General features: G+C 38.6%; 1 protein-coding gene across 1 annotated transcript; it reads left to right on the top strand.

Moving 5' to 3' along the window:
* The first annotated feature begins 1,772 nt into the window (after positions 1–1,772).
* LOC113029359 (cadherin-10-like) lies at positions 1,773–26,800 on the top strand. Its single transcript, XM_026180190.2, has 12 exons — positions 1,773–1,926; positions 7,520–7,861; positions 13,983–14,277; positions 16,178–16,297; positions 17,424–17,591; positions 17,733–17,914; positions 18,522–18,775; positions 19,760–19,896; positions 19,991–20,112; positions 21,135–21,243; positions 21,910–22,161; positions 25,450–26,800. Exons 2-12 carry the CDS (start codon positions 7,652–7,654, stop codon positions 25,938–25,940), a joined length of 2,340 nt encoding a protein of 779 aa, XP_026035975.2. The 5' UTR covers positions 1,773–1,926; positions 7,520–7,651; the 3' UTR covers positions 25,941–26,800.
* The last annotated feature ends 408 nt before the right edge of the window (positions 26,801–27,208 follow it).

The raw sequence follows: 27,208 nt of genomic DNA, 5'->3' as shown, positions 1-27,208 counted from the left end.
GCTCTGAAAATATGTTTCTATATTTTTCTGAAACAGTTGGGTACAATGCTTGTTCTTGTTCTCTGATGTTTGCAGAGTTGTTTGGGCTGCGTAACAACAGCGTAATTAACGTCCCAGGGGTGTAAATAGCAAATAAATTAATACTAATTCTATGCAGAGATGTACAAAATAGCCTCCATTTTTAGTAGCTTGTTAGCGCGTGCACACACACAAACACGCACACACACAAACACACACAAAACGGTGGCATGTACACACACAAACACACATGTATATCCTTCCTGCACACATATGCATATACGTAAACATGACACACCTCGCCTCCTTCCAGTCATACATGAGCATAAAACACACAAGCTAACACATTCAAACATGCTACCAATACAAACACACACCTACTTCTTAATCCCTCAGCACCACGAACACAACAAGGAAGTGAATTATGATGTGTGAGGACTTGGCTTGGTATCACAGGGAGGCTACCACACTGCTCATTTGGATGTTAATTAGTTTGGCCTGTTTGCATTTTTATTTATCTGGTGCACAGAGTTTGAGCTGATAATCTATTCACACTGATATTGGGAGATAAAACTTCAGCTCAGATGAGGCTGGCCAGTAAAATCGCTGCTTTTCTTAAATTATTCATCAACAGGGCGGCTCTGAGTGGCATCCCATGCATTTCAAAGTCACTCCATCCCGCCATTTATCTGCTCAAGGTACATGTTGGGGATTGGTATCGGCACTTATAATAAGGTATGGCTCCCTGTCCCTCTCTGTCTCACCCCTCAGCATCAAACACCTCCATGACAAATTGGTCCCGTTTCTATTTCCTTCAGTTGAATTAAAATGCTATATCACCCTCAATAGCACATACTGTATTGAGATATATTGATATGCATCCAACACGGGGCATGTAATGAGAAGAGATGACAGAGCGCTTGGATTGCCGGTGCACCTGCCACATACTGCTGGCCAAGTCAGTGGGATGAGAGATGAAGAAGAAGATGAACAGGGCACAAATGCAACCCCCCCCAGCCTCCCTCGCTGCGTGGCTGATTTACAAGTTATGGCCTTTTTCTCCTTCATTCCGCCGTCATTGAAAGAAGATTAGATGGGGCCGATTGCTTTAGACATCAAACATCATACAGTCAATCCGTCGGAGCAGTCACTTTCAGTGCCGCCCCTTACGCACAGCTTTGTGGATGCATTCACAGTAAGAAAAGAGGAGGAAAAAACTGTATGCCTTCCCAGAGTCCACCCTCTTCTTCAGCCTCTAACCTCCCCTGTTTCTCTATTCCACAGTCAACTGATGCTCACTGGGATGTAAGGGCAGTATTTTCTAGCCTCCCCCCCCCCCCCCCCCATGCTTTTTTGTCTCGTTTTTCTCTCTCCCTTTTTCTTTATCGCTAACTTGTGAATGGCAGCCAATCAGGGGAAGAGTCGCCTCAGCTTCAGCCTCGGTGACATCCACCGCCAGAAGTGATGCACGGCTAGAGAAAGAGAGAGGAGGGGATAGAGGGAGAGAGAGAGGGAGAGAGAGGAGGGGAGGGGGAGGAAAGAAGGGAAGGGAGGGAGAGAAAGAGAGACACAGACAGAGCAAGAAGAGATGATAGAAAGAAAGTGTAGAGGAGGAAAGGGGAGAGAAGCCAGAGAGCGGGGAGGAGAAATGGAGCGAGGGAGGGAAGAGAGAAAGAGCGAAGCACAGAGCGAGGGAGGGAAGTAAGCAGGAGACTCTCTCTCTTTTCCACGCACACACACTCACACACACTCCCATACACATTCGCACCAGCTGTGCTGTTGTCAGTCTTGGAATGTAAGCACTGCCGTGAGGAGTCAGAGTCTCCACCGCTAAGCACTGCTAAGGAGTAGGAACACAGTACCGTGCACTCAGTGACACAGATGGATGCTAAGCTGTGAGAATCAAAGGTAAGGGCTTTTTCTGATTAATGTTTAAGGGTATATTTATATTTTGTCTGCTCTCAGACTCCAGGGGATGATCTGCTCCTTGCACTGTGACAAAGCCAGACTAATGCAGCAGTGTGGATATCTCAGGAAAAGAAGTGTTGGAACTTCAAAGAGCTAGAAAACAGCTGAATCAAATTAGCTGTATTTTATTTTTTGTATACCTTAAAATGTTTTATTATTTTTTTTAATTTTCTTGAATGTACAAGGAAGACTTGAAAATCAAGGAAACTTCACATTGTGATATCCAAGTAGATTCCAATTTTTTTTGCCTTTTTACAAATGAAACTTAAGGATCAATTAGGGTGCTTTCTTTAAAAAAATTTTTAAAAAGCTTTAGCTTTTTTAAAATTCATTATATTTTTTGACATTGTAAAATATTCAGCCCATGACACCTGTCACACAGGAGATAATATGTACCTGTAAGATACTATGACTATGTAAAATACTTAGTAGTCTGATATCCAAACTTTGTCACTTATTCTTAGTGCGATGTTCTCCATACTGTGCACCCATGGTTGCCTGCATAGCTTATATGCATGAGTATAGCCTATGCATACACCTAAGTGCACTTCTGCTGTATATATGACTCTATGTGTGTGTGTGGAGATGTATTTGTCTGTCTGCTGAAAGCCAGTGAGTGCGGCTCACACTTGTGATGTGCTGTGGGCAGATTTGATGGAGAGGCACTGTACCATTCATATCTCTAAAAATGCATGAAGGTGTTTATGATGGTGTTCGAGCACCGCAACAAGAGCAGCCAACAGTGTTACAGTGTACGTATATGTGCATGTCCTCCACAGCACAAACTTAATCCAACCCTGACTCTCTTTTTCAGCCTTTCTAGCAGCAACAGCAGCAGCCTACTCCCTCAGTGTGTTGCCTCACACGCAGACGGCTTCACAGTCACCAAAGTGATATATGAGGGTTTAGTCGTGTGCGCCAGGATGCCCGTGTAACACCATTATTGTTTAGTGCAAATTAGCCACTAACACGGTCCCTGAATTATTGTCAGCTATGGAGCGACCTTTCAGCATTAGAATGAAAAGAGGTGGAAATCCATTCTCCCACAGAGGCGAAGAGGCTCTCATGAGCATTTGCAAAGCTGGCTTTAAAGAATCAGACATGAATACATATTTGAAAAACACTACATATGTTCAAACAGAGAAGCAAGAGTGGGAAGTGAGTGCATTTTCACAACAAAATGGGAACTGTAATAAGCTCGCTTTGAATTAAATTCTAGTATTTGTAATTTCTTTCCGGTCTCTGTCTAAAATGACTTGGTCAGACTTTCATTCCTACCTAGTTACACTCTCCTAGATGCATCTCAGCATAAACATTTTTTCCTCTTTTAATCTCTTTTTGTTACCTTTTCATTGTCAACGCACCCTTTTCAAGAATAACGCCCCTGCATCCACAACCCCCTTAGAGTAGCTTTTCAACACGGAAGTGTGCACTGTATCACAAAATTGCTTTGAGGATTTCAAAACATGAGTAAAGCTTGCTGAGGTTTGCCAAAGACTGCAGCCGGCAGAGGCCGACTTGGGAAGGTCTAGGGCTCCACCAAGTGGAAGTTTGCGCAGGTGCAGCAGCTTGGTGCATCAACGCCCCTCATGCTAGATTTATACTCTGTCCGTGCTGCTCTGTCAATACCGGCAAGCAATCACTGGAGCCACTCAAACTGCCAATCACATAACACTAGTTTCTAGCACCAACCTCGCATAAATGGTTAGCATTTGTCACCGCAAAAAATACAGCATTTGCTTGCTATAAATCATGCCCTTGGACAAACAGTGTAAGTACAAAAGATCACCAAGACTAATCATGACACCAGTTCGATGACCTTGCCGCCTTCCTGTGCCCTCTCTCCATCTTAGTCTTCTCTTTTTCCAATTACTCCACCTCTGCCTGTGTTTATTCACAGCACTTTTAAAATATATTCACGCGCAGAATTCCTTGATTGTGCAACATAAGACTAGAATTTTGATGGGGTCTAAAAGTCTGTGGTTTCAAAGTGGGTCAATATTGGTGTAGGAGGTAGGAGGTTTTGTGTAGCTTTTGTGTAGCTGAGTCTTTATTATGTTGTCCTACCCTTATGTAACAATGCATCTATTCATGGATAATGTAAATGTATTGTGTTACTTTGGGGGACTATTTTCATTTGATAAATCAATGTCATCCAAAATGAATTTTTGGTTAAGTAGGGCGGTTTCCAACTCCTTTTTGTGTCTTATATCTTCACTAAACAGCTAAATCCCTTATATACTTATTAAAACATGGCAAGTCTATTCACTGCAGACATTTGCAGTAAATAGTAACCACAGTCATATTCAAGTGCCAAAGTTTGCAGCAATATTCTCCCATGTACAGAGGATTATCAGTTTATTATGCAGAGAACTCTTAAAGAGGTTTACTAGCCAGACCTCTGCTGCATATTGCATCTATAATTATTGTCTCACTAGCGTCAGAGAATAAAAGTGCAAGGTTAGCGTGCTCGGTTTGGGCTTCATGGGCAAGCCTGCATGTTCAATTTCGGGGGCATAAAATTTTACACAGACTAATGTGCAAGCCTGCGCTTTTCTAGGAAGCATATCCTGATGAACAGCTAGTTTATATCTGATCAAAGATATTCTTATTCAGCAAAACAAGAATGTATAATTTGCAGATTACAGAAACGGAGCAGAGCAGAGCAACTGCCAGACTGTGTCTTAGCCAAGATTAAGAATAACAACCCTAGACAACACTTAAAAGTAATTCTGTCCCTTCACATCTGTGTGCCTTAATGCCAAGCCATATAAGCTGCCTACAAGTTAATCTAATCATAAACAACTTTTTCTTAATAAACTCCACGATTTAATAGGTTGAATAAGCTGGGATAATTTAGTTTGCGTATATAGGATCTGGCATACATTCAGCATGCTCGCTCATCCTTTAATGGAGTGTTTGGAAGAATTCTGAAAAGAAACACTGGCCTAATGCTTAATAGGCACACCACATCAAAGATTAATATCCAGAATGCTATTAAAACTCAAGGACAGGCTGGGATGATAATTAGAAAATGCAATCACAAGCATCAGACTAGATTAATTGCAAGGCGGCGTTTCCTGATTTCGGCAATGCACGTGTCACACTAATGTCACATTATGAGCAAGAAACTAACATAAAAAATGTAGCACATCAGCAATTTACCACAATATCTACATTTCATCTCCATTACTGCGGCAATACTTGGACAAAATTAAAGTCTCTGTACTTGCAGAATGCTGGATTTCATTCATATGTGCAGCCTGTTGTTCAACATCTTTATAGTTTCTTAAAAGCTTTGGGTCAGTCCTACCATGTCAATGAAATTTGTGTTAGAGTTATTACATAGTTTTAATAGCTTTCTCCTCTACCTCATCCATATATCGTATACATTAAAAAAAACTTTGATCAGTTATTGAAGAATTACTGTTGACGTAACAGATTTCATTCATTTAAACTCCCCGAGTCACTGAGAATAAATACAATGTTTCAAATTAAGATCTATCAGCTACATGTTTTGATTTTCTATTCACAGTACTGCGTGTACTTAAATTTGCCATTTCGCTATCATCATTAGAAACATAATACTAATTTGTTCCCTGACATTAATAGATCCTTTGTTCATGTGACTTACTTCACAGTCCTTTTTTAAATTCTCTGAACAAAAGCAGAGGCATCGACTCGCATGGGCTTTTAAACAGCGTTCCCTGAGGTACACAGCGAGTGCGTGCTGGGGTAACTCTCGTACCTTAACCTTTATAAAGGGACACTGCTAAATGGGTTCTTTTAGGAAGAGAGGTAAGATTTATTAGGATTAACTTACAAAAGACCATCAATTATGCATAGACACCCAAATTACCTATCAGGACCAGTGAGTGGGGACACAGCCTTTAGTGAAGTATTGGAAGAAGACTGCCAATAACACAAAATACCTTTTCACAGGCACAAAGCCTGACAGACACCTGGGGATAATTTTGGTGGTTTGGGAAATTCTGTGTATGTCTATATGGATTTTCTCCTTTTGGAGTGCATCAAAACATCTCCAGGGAATAAAAATCTATGAAATTAGCCATCAGTAAAGGATGCAAAAATTAAGTAGAGCTAAAAATTGAGAGGAAGTGGGTAAGGAGGGTGAACTGGATGGAAGAGATGAAAAAGACAGACTTCCCTTTAGCAAGACGATCCATTTATACATATGTTAGTGGAAGTCTGTTCTGCAGCTGTAAAATGTAAGTGAACAACTGTGAAGCAGAACATTAAAAAAAATCTACAGAGGATGTTGGGGTAATATATTTTGCTCATGTCAGAAGCATACTTCTCCCAGAGGTGCCTGTATTAAGCTGTTTAAACATGCTCACCGTCTTTGAAGCATCTCATCAGTGTTTGCATATCATCAGTAATGCAAGTTATAATTAGTAAAGCGCACCACAGTCCTTTAAGATGCAGGGTGTGGAAGAGATATGTCTGATTGTGAATTCTACCATATTTACTAAACTTAAATTATCTGCATCTAAAAAAAAAAATATACAAATTTGCTCCGGCTGATTACAGGAAGATGATTTCGATAGGATGCCAGTGTTGGTAATAAAGGATGTGGAGTTGCCCATTGAAAAATTAATAGGACCTAGCAAAGTTTCCCTGCAGGCTAATCATTGCTGGCTTAGTGTGTTTCCACTGTAGTGAAAAAGCGACTAAAGTCAAGACGACCACTGCTTGACCACTCATACATCACTGGTGTTGTAGTCCCTCCATTAAAGTTTATGTAGTTTTCTAAAGCACAAGCCACTTTGTTTGTTTGTTTGTTTGCTTTTCTGGCCATCACGATTGAATGACATATTTCTAAATGCTTCTGGTCTCTGGGGAATGTTGCTGCGATGGAGACTTAAGAGTAAAAATGTAGTACTTGAATAACTGCTTCCAAGAAAAAAAAAGGAATGTCATTAAACCCTATCACATAATGAATATGTCAAAGTCAAAGATCATTTTGATACAAAACAAGAAGCACGATTCATTAAACTGAATTTGATCTTGACATCCACTCCATTGGTTATGCACTTAGATTACCGAAGTCATCTGGTGATACATTTATTATGTTTATTGTCTTGAAATTCTTTATACTTCATGCCTTTCATTTATCATTTACTTAGAAGTTTGTCAAATCAGTTCCACCACGTTAGCTTCATCTCTATTTTTATCATTAGATAAGTTCAATTTTACTAGAAAAACATATACACTCTTTTATGATGACACTATATTAATTTATTCTTAAGCTTACGGCTCTTAGACAAGCCTCAATATTAAATCATGGCTTTGAAGCTTTTAAGGTGATTGAATAACTAGTGCAGCTCTTGGCCTTGTATAGCAAAATCTGAAGGAAATCTGAAGGAAAAGTCATTGTACACAGAGTACAACGGCTTGCAAAGCTGCTGTTTTCACAAGTGCACATGCTATTTGACTGTTTTAATTGTATACTGTCAAAGTGATAGATAGGTGTCATGATCTTTTTCTTGAATACAGTTTCCTCTTTTCACAGGGATCTAAAGGAGATCAAAGAAAGGAATACAATGTCTGTTCTGATGACACCACCTTCCAGTGCTGATCCTCTCAGAAGCTTATCACCATAATTCGGAAGTCATTCAGGACATTTCCCAGCTGATTGGATACCATGATAACCAATCAAGTTCTGCTGCTCCTCATGCTCTCTATCCTCTGGCCCACTATTGCCCTTCCTTTTGCGCCTGGGAATATTGGGAATCTGTTTGGGATGCCAGAGAGTGATGGTAAGATTCTTCAGCGGTCCAAACGTGGATGGATGTGGAATCAATTCTTTCTGCTCGAGGAATATACAGGAAACGACCATCAATATGTTGGCAAGGTAAAACGTCCAACCACATTGTCTGTAGACTAATTATAGGAGTTTTAGCTTGTCGAAGTAGTGTTTGATGTAATTGGCTGAAGATGAATGGGCTGCCAGAAATCTGGCTGTTACAGGCACAGTTACTGGAGCTATCAGACAGAAACAAGTGTACACAACCTCACTTGTTCCATGGTTTTCTTGATTACCCTGTGCAGTGTAAACATACTATTACAGCTAAAATAAAAGTACAGTTTTTTTTTTATGTGGCAGACAGCATTAATATAACAATAACATCCCATTTTAACAGTAATACCAAAAACAACCATTTCTGGCTTTATAATAATTTTTGTGAGATCATAATGAGACAAAAAGTCAAAGCATATAGAAGCTGAAACAGCCTGTGGACCAGCCTTTTTCAACAATATGACCATTCCTACCTTCAAATTTGAGGAGGCAGGAAATGGTTATTTTGTTGAAATAGGCATGGATGTACAAGAACACAGTGATGGGTGATACAAAATACAAGAAAAACAGAAATAAAAATGAATAGACAGTGGCACCTACTGGAGTCAAACTATGGCATTTGTACATGTGTTCACCATGAAACTAAGGAGCACTTCAAAATTCGTATATGAGTTTATGCAGCTTGTAAATCACCAGCACATAGAACAAGTGCAAATTTAATATCAACATCAGGTCAAGACCATAGCAAATCCAAGCCAAACAAAAACATGAGACTCGGCTCCTGCAAGACTCTCATAAGAATCGCCCCAAAAAGTTTTGGGACAATGCTATTCTTCTCCACCCACCTACTTCAGACAGTTCTTTGTCAGCTCACCCGTGCTAGCACCATAAAGACAGGTGTGATGGGGAGCGTTGCAGTTATCAACTCAAGGGAGGGAAATGAGGTGACTGTCGACAGCCAATTTTCTAAGAGGAAGCTGGCTTTCATCACACACCTCATTCTCTGGAGTAAACAAGTGTCTTGTGCAAGGTTGAGTACGGGGGATATGACAACTTCTTTTGCTGAAACCATCATTCTGATGTGGTGAAGAGAAAGGAACAGTAAGAATAAAAAAAGAAGAGAGGGAGGAAGAAGAAAACATATCAATCAAGAAGGCCACTGAAATTCACCTTGTTGTATTATGTGATGAAGCAGCAGAGGAAATGCTAACTATAAATGGGGCCATCCAGTGATATGTCGGTGACTGGTGTGATGTGGCTTTTTCTCGACTCTTTGATGCTTTCTGGCACCCAACTTCTGTGGCATGACAGCAATCACACTCACCGGTTCCGCACTCCTCCTGTGTCCAATATCATTCACTATTAAACTGTCAGAAAAACATGAGCCTATAATAAATTACTGGAGGGGGAAAATAGGGCAAGCACACGCTGCCATTCTGCTTTACAGAGGAAGCTGACACAAATCACTAATTCCATCAGTTTAACCACAGGGAAAAAACTGTGATGGTAACAGAGACTGGTAAACAGACAAATAATAAGTTAAGATGAAGGCACATAGCCTTTAAGGAGAGTTTAAGAGTGAACAAGTTAAAAGATCAATCAATTAGTTGTCTATGAAAAATTAATCAGTGCCCTACTTTCAACCCTACTTTAATCACTAATTTTTCTCATTTATCGAGCAAACATACCAAGCACCCCCTGGGCCCAAGTCAGTACAAGAAAGCAGGACCAATGCCAAAGATTATATAGAAAGATATACAAAAGACTGATACAGAAAACTGAGAGAGTAACTCTGACTGTTCAAAAGATGGACAGGAAAGAAAAACCCAAGAACTGCAAATAAAATAAGAAAAAAATATGAAAGATCAAAATAACTTAAGACCCTCTGACTGTCGCAAGAAACTGAATGAAAAACAAACAAGATCATATGGAAGCTAAATAACAGAAACAATGCCAAAGATGGAAAGGTCTATATGAAAGATACTCTTAATATACGACTGCAACCAGAGACTGACAATAAAAACTGAAAGGAAAACTGTAAGACTATACAAAAAATGGCCCAAAAAACTGACCTATATAAAAGATTTAATATAGGACAAAACTGATATGAAAAAACGGAAAGACTATATGAAATACAATACAAAAGACTGACAAGTAAAACTGATGGTGATAGCCTGATAAAATAAAAAAGAATGATAAGAATGAATGACGAACAAAAAAAGAGCAATATGAAAAAAAGAAAAATAATGAAAGATTTAGCTTTAACACAAGACTGTAAAAGAAAATATGAAAAATCACAAAAGATGAGGAGAAAGAAAGAATGAAAGAAAGAATTGGATATATAGATTGTAACCTTACAAGACTAATACAAAAAAAATGTGAGACCTTAAGAAAGAGACAGACAAAGGCAGATAAACAGAAAAACAAAGATCAATCAAAAAAAGCCGGATCAATGTTAAAGGTAGAAGTAAAAAATAGACAAAGAAGGACAGACAGGTATGAAGGGAAGAAAGAAAATGTAAAAAGCACTCCAGTACCCAGCACAAAGCCACCAAAGCCTCGATGGTCTTTCACATAAAGATCACTTAATGGCCTTTGTAGCGCACTGTAGCAGAACTTGTTTATTTCACATTCAATCAAAGCTCTCCAATCAGCCCCCACACACTCACTAACTCTCACTTGAGGTTGATTTCTTGGTGATGGCAATCAAATGTGATGTAAAGAACAGTCTCACACTCGTATGCCTCACGTCTCAACTGAAAAGGAAGCAGTGCACGGCTGCAAATGCACTATAATAAATGCAGATGATATTGCTTATCAGGACTTCAAAAGACACGCAGCTTTGAGGCTTACATAATGAATAGTGCAGTCAGATACCTCACAGGATGATGGAGACAAATAACTTCATTATTAAAGTCGTATTTTCAGCCAGATTCGGCAGCAGTTGTCAAGTTGCTAAAAAGCAGAGTGTACTTTATGTTTTTATATATTCTATGTAGCGCGAGTGTGTAGAATCCAAGTGTAAAACCACCAAATCTCATTTTAACTGACTTTCATGGGGGCATTAATGAGTGTGAGCACTCACTGTCTGCAGCTGTGGTGCCCTACTTCTTAAGCAGGGCTGTGAAGTGTGAACGCTTGCAATGCTGAGCAATACAAGCGCAAACTTTGGATTGTGCAGCATATGAGTGGTGTGTCTGAAGTGAACAAAATCCTATTAAATGCTCGGTACACTGCATTGTTTTTGTGCCTTGTAGACAAAATGTGCTGCCTAAATTAAAACTTTCAAGGTAGCTCACTTTGTGGTGTTAATATTTTGACAATAAGTATCCTTGGCTTTTTGAAAGGCCTTGCTTAACACTCCTCTGCATGAATTTTGCCGAACCTGTGTGCGTTACAAAAAACACAAAGCGCAACAGAGAGACTGTAAGCTGTACCTCTAACCAACATATTGCACATTATAGTACATGGCTCTAATAGTAAAGAATTCCTGCCTATGTCTTAAGAGACGGGGGGAGAGGAGGACGAGTGATTATTCTGTAACCGTTCTACACTCTATTTTGCTATCTCCTCTTTGCAGCACCAAGCAATGCTTACCAGAGACCTGACAAGAATTGCCAATGATTTTGGTGCTTTACTGACAATTCCTCAGTGTTTGTGCAAGGCGATTTAACTCATCAAGGCTCTCTTCTGTGCTTCTGTTGTAAGGCCTTGAAAACGTTGTGTTTGTGCTGCAAGGCCTTGAAAGGAGAGCCACTAAATCTCTGCAAATATAGTGTGGCAGTGCAAACATTAGATTTTGTAAGGGCTGTGTGAAAAACACTTTGTGCCACACTTTCTCGAGAGTGTCAATGGAAGTTTTTCTTTTTTTTTATAGCTGTACTAGATTTACGCTACATGTTAGATGCAAAGTCTAGCACACTTGAACTGTGTGCTTCAAGAAAAAACACCCCTCATGCCTCTCTCAAAAAAAAAAAGATATATATATATATATATATATATATATATATATATATATATGATTAAAGTGCATTACAGTACTGAGTGCAGTTTCTATAGGACATCCCAAAAGAAATAAAATCCTAAAATCCCATGTTCTTGGCTCATTGCCTTGCTGACAACAGGAGAACAGAAACACTATTATTTTTAGATGCTGTGGTATCTTTTCCTAACATTGCTTACTTGTGCAGAATCCCTCCTTATTTGCAGTTCCACTAAGTCAGAAATCTATATGGCCATGGGGAGAAAATGTTTCTTTTACCCATGGCTATGAAGGGAACGTTATGTCGACATCCAATAATTGGCACAAGTGCACAGGGAAAGGGCTTGGGTGGGGAGTGGGGGTTCAATTTAGACTAAGGGAAATATGTAAAATACAGGGCTCTGCAAAGACTGTAAAATTCCTATTATCTTTGAGACAGCTTGGCTGCACAGGTTTAGGCTCCTTTGATGGCTCATTGTTTGTTGTTTTTGCTTCTCAGCCTTCTTTTAACTGGATTAACAAACAAGCCTGAAAAATATGGTAATAATCAGATGAAAAAAAAAAGTGAGAATATCATGAAAAGATGAAAAAAAAATGCAATTGCTGTGTGACATGGTCTGAAATTGCGCTGGCCTAATTATCACAGTGTTAGCACACAAGAGTATGCGAGGAGTCACAGTTTTGAATATCAATAATGAAATATGTTCTTCTTATGTTGCACAGGATTCCAGTGATGCGTAGTGAGCTAACCCTCCTATAACCTATATGCCAATATATGAAAAATTATTTTTAACGATAAGGTGACTGTGGAAATATAGATTCTTTTTGAAGAGTGCAATTGCGCATAGCCAACATATGAAGCCTATTTGAATGCAAAAATTCACACAAACAGTTTCCTGGCTGCTAAAATTACACTGTCATTCATAGTCAATAGCAGTAGCAGCTTTCACATCCATAACACATCTTAAATCCTTGGTTCACTGGCCTACGGCTCACATTCACCAACAATGAACAGACTGTCTCAGAACGCAAATATATGTGAAAATTCAAGCTGACTGATATTTCTCTTTAATAGCCTTTGGATAATAGAGATCATCTGCTTGAAAATATTTCCCCACACAGTGCCAAATGCTGTGTCTATTGTTCATCTGAACTTGACAGCATCTTGTTTTCACATGCATCCTTATTTATTTTTTAATTCTACCTGAGAATAGCTACCACTCTGGTAATACATTTCTGATTTCCATCCGGAGTTGTACTGTTGACATTATTCTTCCAACTGCAGGAAAAAATAATTAGTTTCTTCACAGCATGCAGATATTAATATTAATAAGTTACTGACGTACATTCTGTGTCCCTAACTACTTGTCATTTAAAATGTGAACCCATGAGATAGTGCTCTAAATATATCTGCTGACAGATCCAGTACAGTAATGAGCTTGAATCAAGTGTCTGTCACAGTATGCCACCATTACTCGTCTGTGACACTTAGGAGATGCTTCAAGGTGATGGATAGGTCAGAGGTGACTAATTTTAGCAATTGTTGCTGTTGGTCAGGTTCTCATCATTTTTCAAAGGCACAATCTGGAAGAAAAATCCACGACTAATTTGATTTGGAGTAATGGAGTGCGTCACACTTGATACTCTGGGTGCAAAGGCACCATTTTCAAAGACTGAACCAGATTCCTTCGTGGGTTTCAACAATTATTTCACAAAGGAACAAAAGTCAAAAATTGGCAAAAGAGGAAAAACTGGCCAACTTGAGAAAGACGAGGGCAATACAAAAAAAAATCATTTCCCTCCTACCAGTAGTGTTTTTTTTTCTTGTTTAAAGTTAAAGAAAATCTAATTAGGGAGAAATGTAGAAGCAAAGTTCTCTAGATCATTTCCAAAGGCTTGAAAAACTAACAACAGCAACTACATTTGATGTTAGCAATTGAGAAGCACTGTTGTTATTGTATGGAGAAGTGTTCAAAAGTAGAATTAAATTTTAAATAGCTTTGTACTTTATCGCCACTGGTTACACAAAATCAATGCGTCTTACTGAAAGCTGAAGCTTTCTTGTCAGCCTGAAGTCCATGACGGAAGAGTGTGCAATTCCTCCAATTACACACCCATACAACATAACGCAATTTGTACAGGTCTGTCTTAAGATTCGTTTCAATTTTTAATATGGATCTCTCTGATTTTCAGCTGCACTCTAACATGGACAAGGGCGATGGCAACGTGAAGTACATCCTGACTGGAGATGGGGCAGGCACCTTGTTCCTGATTGATGAGAAGTCTGGGGATATTCACGCCACAAAGAGGCTGGACAGAGAAGAAAAAGCCATGTACACACTGAACGCAAAGGTTCTGGACAGAAACACCAATGCAGAGCTGGAGCCTGACACTGAATTTAATATCAAAATTCATGACATCAATGACAACGCCCCAAAGTTTGCAAAGGAAATCTACTTTGCTAGTGTGCCTGAAATGTCTGAAGTGGGTAAGTTATGGTTCGTTTAATTTTAACACTGATTAATGGACAAAATTAAATCAACAACTGTTAATTGGCTGGATAGCTACAAAATAAAACTGGCCATTTGTGCTCTGAAAAATCGCATCCCCATTGGACTAAACAATTAACTAATGATCATATTTAGCTTCTAAATCTATAAGGAAAACCATTAGTCCACATTTATTTATCTGAGAATTGATGCCATTATAATGTTAATAGAATATGGCAAAACAATTTTCAAGCAATGCAGAAAAAGCAAGCCACTATTCATCAGTCAGCTGGTTTGGTTTAATGTGACGCTGTGTTCACTTTTTTCACAGTTATTTGCTGTTTTGCGATTGTTATTCACGCGGTCAGGCTCATTGGGCATTCATAACAAGTAATGCCATTTGCCATTTTTAATAGGCGGTAGAAATATTAAAAGTTTAGATTGTCACAGTCTTTCCAATTAAGGATTTGCTTCATTGCACTCCACTTCATTCCATTCAAGTAATATAAATAAGCCAGTTGGCATGAATATAAACAAAGCTTACGAAAGTAATGCATGCAACTTGAAATCAATCCTCAATTATGCAACCACAAATTAATACACGGGAACAATCAAGGGTAAATCAAAACCCAATTGCCTATATGACAAAAAATTATATTCCATTTGGAATTCATAATGCATTTTTCTTAGACGTCCTAGCTTCAAAGGATGGCTCAGTGTCACCGCTACCCACCTCTGGACTAATAAACTTCCTTATATGTTCAGTCTGAACACACTGGTTAGCCAAGTCACCCAGCTATAAAAAAAACCAGCAGCCTCCTTTTATACTATCAGTGCTGGGACTAAGTGGGACAGATGTTCGAGGGTTCATTAGTATGCACGGAGACCGTTAGACCCAAACAGGACACGGCAGAGGTCTCCTGAATGCCAAGGACAGTATTCGCAATGTAGCACTACTGAAACGCTTGGGTGGATTATACAGGACTTAATATGGAAGTGATTTCAGTGACAGCATATCTGAGAGGAACTGAGTTCTTTCGAAGCTTGAACTTTTTTTTAGACACATCTTTAGAGTCCCCAGTGTATGTGTCCTGGTGGTAATTAGTAATTGCAAACACTCTTTCAGTCGCATAAAAAATACATAAATAAAAATGATTTAGTTGAGTGGTAATTGTACCTAGAGGAGCATAAAAGCATGTCAGTTGTACCTTTATCTCTCCACACTTTGGGCTGTTAACAGAAAGGGGGGGAAACCTTTTCCATTTTTGGGGGATTATTATTATTATTATAGTTTCAGCTTCTCACAAAATATTTTATGACAGTAATTGGTGTGCAAAATGGCTACGGGCTGGCGTGTCATTAGTCAAAACTGCATGGCATGAATTGAAAAACTAAATGTGTATGTTATTACTACATCTTTTCATACCAGGTTTGATTTATGAGACAGAGAGAGTATTCTTTCCTTAAGGCTTGACAAACCATCATTTTTTAGTCTCACTGCTATTTAAATTAGACCCATTACCTGGGTTTAATCAAAGTAATAATTTTGACTGTGGATCCAGATGAGATCTAATCACAGTCTGAAAGTGTAGGTTATCAATTTTGATTCACTGTTTAGTCACTCGCCTATCTCGGCACGCTTGCTTTTTTGGAGAAAATTGATTTTGTTCAGAGGCCCGGTCGTCGAATAAATACGAACAATATCAGGGCACTGATGGCGTTAATAATGGTCACTTTGAGCAACTGGCTTTCTGGAAATGAGTGTCAAATTTGCAGAAAACTTTCTCTATACAAATGGAAGTAAATTTCAAAAGTTGACTCAGTTACTTGATCATGTCTTTTTTTAATAAGCGCAGTAACAGAATCAATTAAAATTGACTTTCGATGTTTGTTTTGCAGGTACATCTGTTGTCACTGTAACTGCCACTGATGCTGATGATCAAACATATGGGAACAGTGCCAAGCTTGTGTATAGCATTCTACAGGGACAGCCCTACTTCTCTGTGGATTCTGAAAATGGTAAGCCAAACTCAGCAGGATCTCTTAGAAGCAGCTTCTAATGTCTAATTGCAATGTGTGTGAGAATTAAATCGGAAGAAGGGGGATTCATCTGACTCTCAGGGTTATTAATCCAAATAAGTGCAAGATTGATTTCTTCCACTAATTTCAGCTGAAATTTCCAATTGTGTTTGTGTTTGGCTGAAAAAAGTGTTCATGTTCGAGTTTTCTGTCAGGAAAGTAAGAGTTTAATATTTACAAGAACACTGCGGTACTTGTAGCCATGTAATCTTTCATCTTGCATATATCATGGAAGAAACCAAACATTTTGTCTGTGAGTCATAAAATATTAATAAGACAAAACCTTTCAAATCCATTAGTCCCATTATTTACGTACAGCATTTCTAAAATTGGATATAAGTAATGCCTGACATTTTGGGAAGTGGGCTGATAGGCTGTCGTACCAAACAGAGCTAGATGGGACGATCAATGTCAATTTCATCTCTAAGCATTCACTCAGTGTCAGATGGAAACAGAGATTGATGCAACCAAGCCCTGTTAAAGCAACAAACAACTGCACACTGTCTTATTTACAGAGCAATTATCTTATAATTCAAGAAGAAAATGATTTGAGAAAGTTCGATCACAACAACTGGGCTCTGTATTCACAAAGCAGGTTAAAATTCCTTATTTCCAACCATAAGCTGACCCTGAAAGGTATTGTTCTCAACAATGTTACAGAGGTTGTCACAGAATTTATTTCTAGTAAGTAAAACCAAACTAAAATTACATTTATTAAGGACTTTAAACAAAATGCTTATATTGTGTAATCATAAAAAAGAAAAGAAAAAACAGAGAAAAGTACTGCATCGTGCATCTGGTATACAAATGTAGCACTTCTGACACTAAAAAAACATTGCCAAGAAACATAATCCGGGCAGCAATTAGATTTCCCTTGGAAACTTAATTGGCAAACTAAATCAGAGGCATATAAATGTAATTTTCTAGCAGACATGGTTGCGACAGAGACAGAATTGATAATAATCTCATCGCATTTACAGTAAGAGAGGAAATAATTTCTCAAAATAAAATGTATCTTTAAAACAGCAAAAGTGGTGACTAACTTTTTCTTTTTTCTTATTTCCAGGCACGATAAAGACAGCTCTCCCTGGTATGGACAGAGAAGTCAAGGAAAACTACCAGGTTGTGATCCAGGCTAAAGACATGGCTGGGCAGATGGGAGGGCTTTCAGGAACCACTACAGTCAGCATCACTCTCTCTGATGTAAACGACAGTCCGCCTCGCTTTGCGAATCGTAAGAGGCCTCCCTCTTGTACTTTATTGTTTTGCAAAGCATTTTAAGACAAGAGTTTTGTATCTATGTACAATAAAAATGATCATGGATTAATGAAGCAAGCACGCAACCAAAGATTTACCCATTTAATGTCATGTTTAGATTCCTTCCGTGTGACTGCTGTCGAGTCCACAGTGATTGGAGCTGCTATTGGGCGAATTAAGGCTGATGATCCAGATGTGGGCCGTAATGCTGAGATGGAGTACACCATAGTTGGTGGTCATGACATTTTTAATATTATCACTGACCAAATCACACAGGAGGGAGTCATCATAATAAAAAAGGTACCTCAATTCTATTTCATCTTCTGTTTCTCTCTATTTCTTATACTATTTTATATGTGTTTTCCACAGTCACTGTTCAAGTAACCAGCTAATGTCATAGCTGTAACATCAGACAAAAAAAGTAGTTACATTATTTCACATTTTGTAATTGGTTTGAATATTCCAGATTTGGGAAAAAGTTTGAAATATAGCCCAAAAGTATGGTTCTGATTTTAATTTGACATAAGATATATAAAATATCTAAAATAAAGATCATTTAACTTCAAACAGTAAGTCAGGACAGCATAGTTTCAGATTAGATATTAGTTAGCAGTTTTGATGTAAGAAGAATATGACAGCCTATTTTTGAACTGAAATGTAAAATCACCCTAAGGCAGTAAAAGGAATAATATAAATATTTGTGCTACAAATTCTCTCAAAAGATCCCCAGATCAGTATTCCTTATTTGGATTTGTAACCTAGAATTTGGAATATGATTAAGATAAAGGCAGACAAATGAAAAGCAATCAATTGCACATCAAAATCCTGGAGGCAGATAGTTTTTTTCCCCCTTTCTTTTTAAATGGAAACGTCTACAGCTTGACTTCTGATGTGCTTTCATCTCTAGCCACTGGATTATGAAACTAAGAGGGACTACGAGTTCAGAGTGGAGGTGAAAAATACCTACTTGGATGCAAGGTTCATCCATGGTTTGCAATTCAAAGACTACGCCACGGTCAAGGTAACGGTAGAGGATGTGGACGAGCCCCCAATTTTCACCAGGAACCCTTACATCATCGAGGTGCACGAGGACACGGCTGCTGGCAGCTTCGTTGGTGTGGTATCAGCCAGGGACCCAGATGCTGACAACAAGCCAGTCAAGTATGCTACAGGGCTCAGAAGTGCTGAGGCCTTACACTGTGCCAGACTCTTTGAGTAAAATGCCAAATAGCTTTCCTAGCCTACAACAACAAATTCCCTTTCATCTGGAATTAGGTACTCGCAATTTTGTAAACTTGCAAAACAATCAATGGCCTGTTAAGCAAAGATTTCCTAACCAGCCAATTGGGTGTAATGCTTTATTGTAGTAATTTGATTGTTTCAAAACTCATTGTCCCAGCTTTAATTATACCAGAATAAAATCAATGCAAAAACAAGCAACACATGGACGAAATACAAAGTCTCCTCTTATCAGTTTTATAGAGTGAGGATTAAAATGTGCCCACTTAGTTAAATCTAATCCATCAGCCAAGCCATGTGTCAGTGTAGAAGGGGGGGAGAATATTATTCATGGGTCCCTCTTGGTGATTTCCCAGTGGAAGATGGCGGCAGCATTGTGAAGTGAATACAGACTGTTTATTTCCCGGAATTATGTAAGCCCTCTGTGGCACTGCACAAAGTCAAAGTGAAAGAGCCTAATTTGCTGTATCGATTCACACAGCTCAGCGCCGCCGTTCCACACATATGGCGCCTGCCCATCTCTGACACAGAGATATGCTGCTCTTGGCCAATGCCACATGGCGTATTGTGTTGCATATTCCAGTTTCACTTGTGTATGAAAGGTGACTATGACAAATGAGCAGGCTCACAGAAAGATGTATCATCTTTTGACAATGGGGAGCCTGGAAAGCAGTTTCTTTTGCAGGAATTAATGCACTTTGTAAAACACAATTTTAAGTAGATAAGGACGTTAGTGTGTTTTTTCTCATAAAGACAGCCCCGTGCAAGCAGAATGACTTTTAACTGGTCTTCATTTTACAACAACAATAACACTAATCTGTTGTAGAGTTAACATGATTTGGTCTGTTTGGAGATTTGTGAGCACTTCTATCTCACTGGTATGAATAACTACGTTATTTCTTGCAGATACTCCATTGATCGACACACAGATCTGGAGAGGCTGTTCAACATTGATTCTGTGAATGGGACCATCACAACACTGAAAGCACTAGACCGAGAAACATCCAAATGGCACAACATTTCTGTGGTGGCTACAGAAATAAGTAATTGTTGTTTTTGATATCCAATTTATAATAATAATAATAATTTTTCATCTGTGCCGTAAATAACTGAAATTATTTTATGTAATCATTTTAGATAATCCACGTCAGACAACTCGAGTGCCAGTGTTCATCAAGGTGTTGGATGTCAATGACAACGCCCCCGAGTTTGCCATGTCCTACGACACATTTGTCTGTGAGAATGTCAAGGCAGGACAGGTATCAGTGGTTTCCGTCATTATCATGGTTTCATGGGCAAAATAAGGATATATATAAATGGCACTGAAGCACAGGGTCAAATTCGTCAGCTGCATATATTGCATAAGTATTCACACAACAGAAAATACTTAGATGCGACTGTGTTCCCAGACACAATTTTCATGACACAATTACATTTAAATCTGCTGCTTGTATTGGCTTGGGATGCTGTTGGAACCCTGCTTTAGAACTACTTTATTTATTTGGGATAGTGTATTATCCTGCTGGAAGCACCTGACATGGAAATTTAATGCTGTTTACATCAAATTCTGACCCTGGTATCCAAATTTTGCAGCAGAAATCAAGACTCATCAGACCAGGAAACCTTTTTCCAATATTGTAATTGTCTAACTTTAGTTGAGACAATGCGAAATGTAGCCTCAGTTTGCTAATCGTAACTGATGGAAGTGGTGCCTGGTATAGTTTTCTGCTGCTGTACATTCAGAGATGCTCTTCTGCATACCTTGGTTTGGTTTGAGTTACTGTTGCCCTCCTATCAGCTCAAAGCAGTCCGGCCATTCTCCTCTGACCTCTGGTATGAACAAGGTATTTTCTCCCAAAGAACTGCAGCTCACTGGATAGTTTCCGTTTTTTAGAAAATACTATGTGAACTCTAGGTTATACAGGAAAATCCCAGTACATCAACAGCTTCTGAAATACTCAGACCAGGCCATGTATCACAAACAACCATGCCATGTGGAAATTCACTTACATCACCTTTCTTCCCTATTCTGATACTGAACTTAAGTTGGTCATCTTGACCCTGTCTAAATGTCTAAATTTAGAGTTTGAGTTGTAGCCATGTGAATGGACCAATTCTCATCCACACTACTTCATAATTCATATTTGTGCTTCATTAAATATCCCAAATCCTGAAACTGACAAATGTCTTAAAAGTTATTCCAGTGTTTTACGATATTAATTGCATATATTCATATGCTTTCTAATGCGTTGCCCTAACCTTTTGTTCTGATTTTTTACAGTTGATTCAGACAATAAGTGCTGTTGACACAGATGAACCTCTCGTGGGACACAAGTTTGTGTTTAGTATAAGTCCCACCAATCCCAATTTTACCATTGATGACAGGGAAGGTAAAATATTCTTCTCTTTTTTTACCATTTTTACTCTTAGAAATATTCATAAATACATCCTCATTAATAAACAATGATTCAAAATCAAAAGCCTTGTGCGATTACAGGGTTTTTTTCTGATGTTGTAATTTTTGTACTCTTTCTTGAAGAGCTCTAGTTGATTGCCAATTATCTTTCACTGCACAATAAACACAGTGGAAATGCCAACCTTCACAGTCAGATGTATTGGACTGCACTGTGTTACAAACAGATTTTAATTTTATCTGCCCTACAATAGAAAATATTTGCTTTTCAAGAAAGTGGAAATGCTCATGAAGCTTTTCAAACAAGATATGCAATGGTTGTTCAGTAGCCATGCAGTAACAGGTCTGAAAACTTTACATGTTTTTTTCAGTTTTCTCCATTTAGTCTAAGACTTTAAATAATGGCATGTATACTGTAAGATAATGTGACATAACAGACTCATAACAAGGACAAATATTCACAATTTCAACAAACAAACACAACTTCATACTTGGACCAGGTTACTGTGCCTTTGAATGAAGATGTCTATAATTACCTAATAAGCTGCAATTTGCTCTTTTATAATAAAAGCCTTTATTTACAGAAATAAAAAGAAAGCTCTTCTAAAATCTCGTCATTGACAAGGTCTGAATGTTTCCACAGATAACACTGCCAATATCCTGACACGGAGGGGAGGTTTCAGCCGCCGTGAGATGAGCATGTACCTCTTGCCTGTAGTGATCTCTGACAACGACTACCCCATTCAGAGCAGCACCAGCACACTGATCGTGCGCGTGTGTGCTTGTGACAGCCGTGGAAACATGCAGTCGTGTAACCCTGAGGTCTTGCCCTTCTCAGATGGTCTCACAACTGGAGCTCTAGTGGCCATACTGCTCTGTGTCATCATCCTTCTCAGTAAGTTCACTCTTGAGTTCAGTTCAGTTTTATTTATATAGCACCAAATCACAACAGCAGTTGCCTAAAGGTGCCTATGAAATCTGTTTTTTTTTGGGGGGGGGGGGGTTTCTCTCTGCTTTTTGTGAGTCTAATGAAAGAAGTAAAAAGTCTTGACCAAAAATAATAAAACAATAAATAAATATAATAATAATTTTAAACTAACTTCCCTTTAGGGTAACTAGCCAGGCCTGCTTTATTGTGTTAGTGACCAGTTTGGTCACTGACAATGGATGTTCATGGGATCATGAAAACTTTAACTTCTTATTCTTGTAATGTTTGCTTCTTCATTTAGGCACAACAGTATTCAGTGCAAATAATAGCAACTCGGTTCTCATATTCAATTCAAGTCAGTGAAAACAATTATAAATCATTCAAAATAAAAACAGCTGCAGCTCCATCTCTATTACCGTATTTTAACAAGTTGCACAACTCTATAAAGTAGGGGTGTAACATATCTAGTTACAAATGAGCAAAAATCAAACAGTGGAAAAAAATGTAGAAAACCAGTATATTTTTAAGTATCCACTTGATGGAAAAACACTGAGGGTAAAGGTGTATGTACAAGGCAAGACATTATTGTGCTTTAAGTGTAATATAGGGGTGAGATGTGAGCAATAAAAGCAGTAAGGAGACTTTAAAGTGAGATTACTGTGAAGAAAACAATATAATATTTTAAGCAAATAAGATCCAGGTAAAACCTGCTGGGAGTAAAAGATTTTCTGGTGGAAACCCAGAAAACCACAGCATCATCAGGTTAGCTAAAGAACATCTGTTGCCATGGAAGAACTCTTGGTTTATGAGACGTGGCAACAAAGAAACTGGATTTAAGAAACATTGTTACAAGTAAAGCACTTATTGAAATGAACAGAATTCTGGCTGATCCTACTTTTATTCATTGTTTTTTGGAAGAGGTCTGTGAAGATTTTTTATTCATTTGTTTTTTTAAATCGAGGCTTACCTGTCTTTGAAGGTCACATCAAACCCATTGGTACACATGTTTAGTTATCTGTCTACTTCTTATCCAACCTCATTACCATTGCTACCATGGTTATGTTGAGAACTTGCTGTTCTTTTGGCATATTAGCAGTTACCATAACTCCAAAATGCAAAATTATCACCCCAGGCAGGCAATTTTGGCTGAAAAAGTCAATAACATGGACCAGAGTGACTTGTTTGCTCAAGTACATGCTGTTAAGTGGCCGCATGGAGTCGAAAAACCGAATGTCTCTTCTATCACAAGGTCTGCCATTATAAACAGGGAATTGATTAAAAGGTTGGACTCCCAAATTTTTTTCCCTAAAAGATGCCACTCTATCTAGGGACTCCACTTTGACTGGCAGCAGCTTAGCATCTTAATATGTTAAAACAATGATTAAATCCTGCACTAAAGAATAGCTGATTTAAGTATTTCACAGTCAAACATTACAGATTGTTTTAACAATAACAGAGTGAAGTGCCTCAGTCTACTTCATATGAGCTGGCTGATGACCATAAAAAGCTTGCAAACCATAGTGAAGATGGCTTATACAAAAAAGGTTTAAAATAGAAACCTGCCTTTGTAATACCAGTGACCATGTTCCATGCAAACAAATGTGGCCAGTACAAGGATGCCACACATCAGCACTTAAACCAGGTGGTTCCAGTTGTCATGGAAACTTAGTTACGTGTTAAACTAGTGTTACTAAATGAGATGAAAACGCTAACACCAAAAATACCCACTGTAATGTTCTCCTTAAGGAGAATTGAGGGTACAAAGTAGCTTATTGAGAACACAAGGAGTTATGCAATTTTAGACATTTGAACAGACTATTACATTTGGTATGGATAACAAATAGAATCAAGGACCCTGAGAAAATCTTTAAAATATCTTAAATTATATAACTGGTAGCAAAGTGCAACATGGGGTCTTTCTGGATTCCTTTTAAAATGTGAACAATCAAACATAATTACTTTTGTCTCAAAAAGGAGTACAATGGTGCTTCTAGGCACCCTTCATTAAGACATAAAACCACTTAACTAAACAGTCGGTATTTCTCTGGGAGGTAAGGTTGTATGCTCCTTCCTAAGTAATAAAGCATTTCTTTCAGAAGTCCTTGTGATCCGCAGTCAGGGAACAGCAGTAGCAGTTCTACTGAGGAGAATTTTAAAAAACATGTAGGAGTATTTTTTTAAGTGCATGTCCAATAAGTAATGGGTTTCAACCATCACTGAACCTTACCTCCTCTGTCAGCATAATACTTGATAGAAGCACTTAAGGCTTAGGATTCCTTGCAAACTGCTGAGGGCAAAATAAAAGACAAGTACAGATCTGTCCTCATGAATGTGTATGTGTTTACTCCTCTGTCCCTAACCTTTTTCATGAGATGAATTTGACCCTTTTCCTCCTTCCTTCTGTCAAAATATTGCTTTGGAGTTTGGTGTGTTCCTCGAGTGACTAAATTTCTAATACAAGCTACCAGATTTTCTTGTGTCTGTCTGCTTTAATTCCAAATTTTAAATTCTGTCAGGGCAGACCGCATTGCACAAATTTAGTGTGCTGAAGGTTAAACTCTGCACTCTCCTCTTGAGCAAAATATCATGACATCTGCTCATTATCCAACACTTTTCGCGCTTGAAGCTCCCTGACAGACTGTCTCATTCACCTCTGCTTGACTCCAAAAGACAGGCACTGAGCTGGAGCAGTTCGTCATAGCTGGTCCATATCTTGCTGCATCTCCTTAAAAAATGACGCTGGTCAATCACAAATGTTCCTAAAGTACACTACTCAGCAATATAGCCTGAAGGCATTAAAATTAACGTCCAAGTGGGATGCAAGTAGAAAACTATGCTACCTGTGTTATCTTTTTATCTGATGAATAGCAGGTTAATTTAAAATAATACATTTCTTCCAAAACTGTCACTCACTGAAAACATGCTCACTCTGCAATCTCCTATTCTCTTTTACTACTGGGGAGAAAAAAAGATGAGGATGCATGTTAGAGAATGAAAAAGGGTCCTCTAACCATCGTGCATTTTGTACAGTGAATGTAACATTCAAGGGGGAAAGAAATAAAAAGCTTTTTCACTGAATCTTCAATAATAGGAGGTGAATGCCTGAGGCAGTGTTGAGGATTTGTCACTGGTAGCAAATGTGTTTCCCCTATGTGCCTTTGCTCTCCTGTGCTCTTTAATGCATGACACATGTTCGGAGGCAGACATCTTATGCTGTGCTTTCTCTCTCTGCATTTCCCGCTGATTCTTGTGTAGTGATTGTGGTGCTGTTTGCTGCCCTGAGGAGACAGAGGAAGAAGGAGCCTCTGATCATCTCCAAAGAGGATGTCAGAGACAACGTTGTCAGCTACAACGATGAAGGGGGTGGAGAGGAGGACACTCAGGCCTTTGATATTGGCACGCTGCGCAACCCAGAGGTGATGGATGCTAACAAGCTACGCAGGGACATCATACCCGAAATGCTGTTTCCCTTTCGGAGGACATCACCTATAAAGGATAACACGGATGTCAGGGACTTCATTAATGGGAGGCTTCAGGAGAATGATTCAGATCCAACAGCACCCCCTTATGACTCCCTGGCCACGTATGCTTATGAGGGCACTGGGTCACTGGCAGAATCCCTCAGTTCCCTGGAGTCCGCTGCCACTGAGGGGGACCAGGAATATGATTACCTCAGCAACTGGGGACCACAATTCAAAAAGTTGGCAGAGATGTACATAGGGAAGAGCCCTGGCAGAGAAACTTAGACAAAGATAGTCTCTCTTTTCCAAGTCCATGCTTCTCTGTCTGTTTATCTAGCTATCTGGCTAGCCAGCTATTTGTCTAGTCAGTTAGCTAGCCAGCTAGTTGACTGTCTGTCTGCCTATCAAGCTATCTATCTGTTTGTCTAGTTTGCTAGCTAGCTTGCTAGTTAACTAGTTGTCCATTTGATTCTCATAAATGTGTGTGCAGGCACAAAAATAAACAGACACACAGACACACACACACACACACACACACACACACACACACACACACACACACACACACACACACTTAAACAAAAATCACTGCTATCCACATGTGGATGCTAAAATGAAAATTAAGACTTGAACTGTGCAGAATTTTCTCTTAATGGAGATACAGTATAAATCTCAAAGTTTTACTGTTTTTGGTCATAATCAGTAAAGATGCCTTTGAATTTTAGGATTTTTTGTGAACAATGATGTGGACAATGTGTTTTGTAATTGACATGAGCGATAGTAGTATTGTATACTATCAATGTTTAATGGTACCGGACTGGGTTTGGGTGGGATAGGGATGGAGTCGAATGGCTTTTCGAGCCAGCTCCATTAAATACTGTACATGTACAAAATGTTTTTAACGATGGACATCCTATATACTATTTGCTATATCTGTTTGACAAGCAATGTTCATGTGAATGGTTGGTGCAGTTTATTTGTCAAACTGTGAATTCATTTCATCATATAGGTGTAACATGTAATGGAAAGTGTATGTTGTAGAAAACTGTCATACACTGAATTCATGCTGTTTGAATGCTGAGTCATATTGTTTTATATTTATATTTTTATACTTATTTTCTTAATAAAACAATGTAAAAAAGAAACCACACATTTCCAGTTACGTAATTTCAACTAATGTGGTTCATTAAACTGCTTTTGTGATGAAATACAGAAATAACCAGAGAACTGTAGCTATTCACTGAGTAAAAACATGTTGGATCTGATATTGACAAACTGTCTGAATTGAACAAATCTGTAAGAGGTACTAAACTGGGCTTGGCAGATATGATGTGTAAAATAACTGACAGTGTAAGAAGCGGGTAGTTGTGCTATAAATCACCATCCTGATAAATCTGTATTTGGAGAAATATGGAGTATTTAGAAAAGTACACAATTCAGAGACTCACTTCTTCTGATTTTCATTTGGATTTTCACGAAAGTTTGGATTTGAAAATGTATTTGGGTTTTGTTTTTTCCTTTCCCTTGCGGGCAGCAAACTGCGTTTTCCTAGA

The sequence above is a fragment of the Astatotilapia calliptera genome, chromosome 9 (assembly GCF_964374335.1).
Source record: "Astatotilapia calliptera chromosome 9, fAstCal68.1, whole genome shotgun sequence".
NCBI classification, from domain to species: domain Eukaryota; kingdom Metazoa; phylum Chordata; class Actinopteri; order Cichliformes; family Cichlidae; genus Astatotilapia; species Astatotilapia calliptera.
The sequence above is the reverse complement of the archived record's forward strand: the minus strand, read 5'-3'. Positions and strand labels throughout refer to the sequence as shown.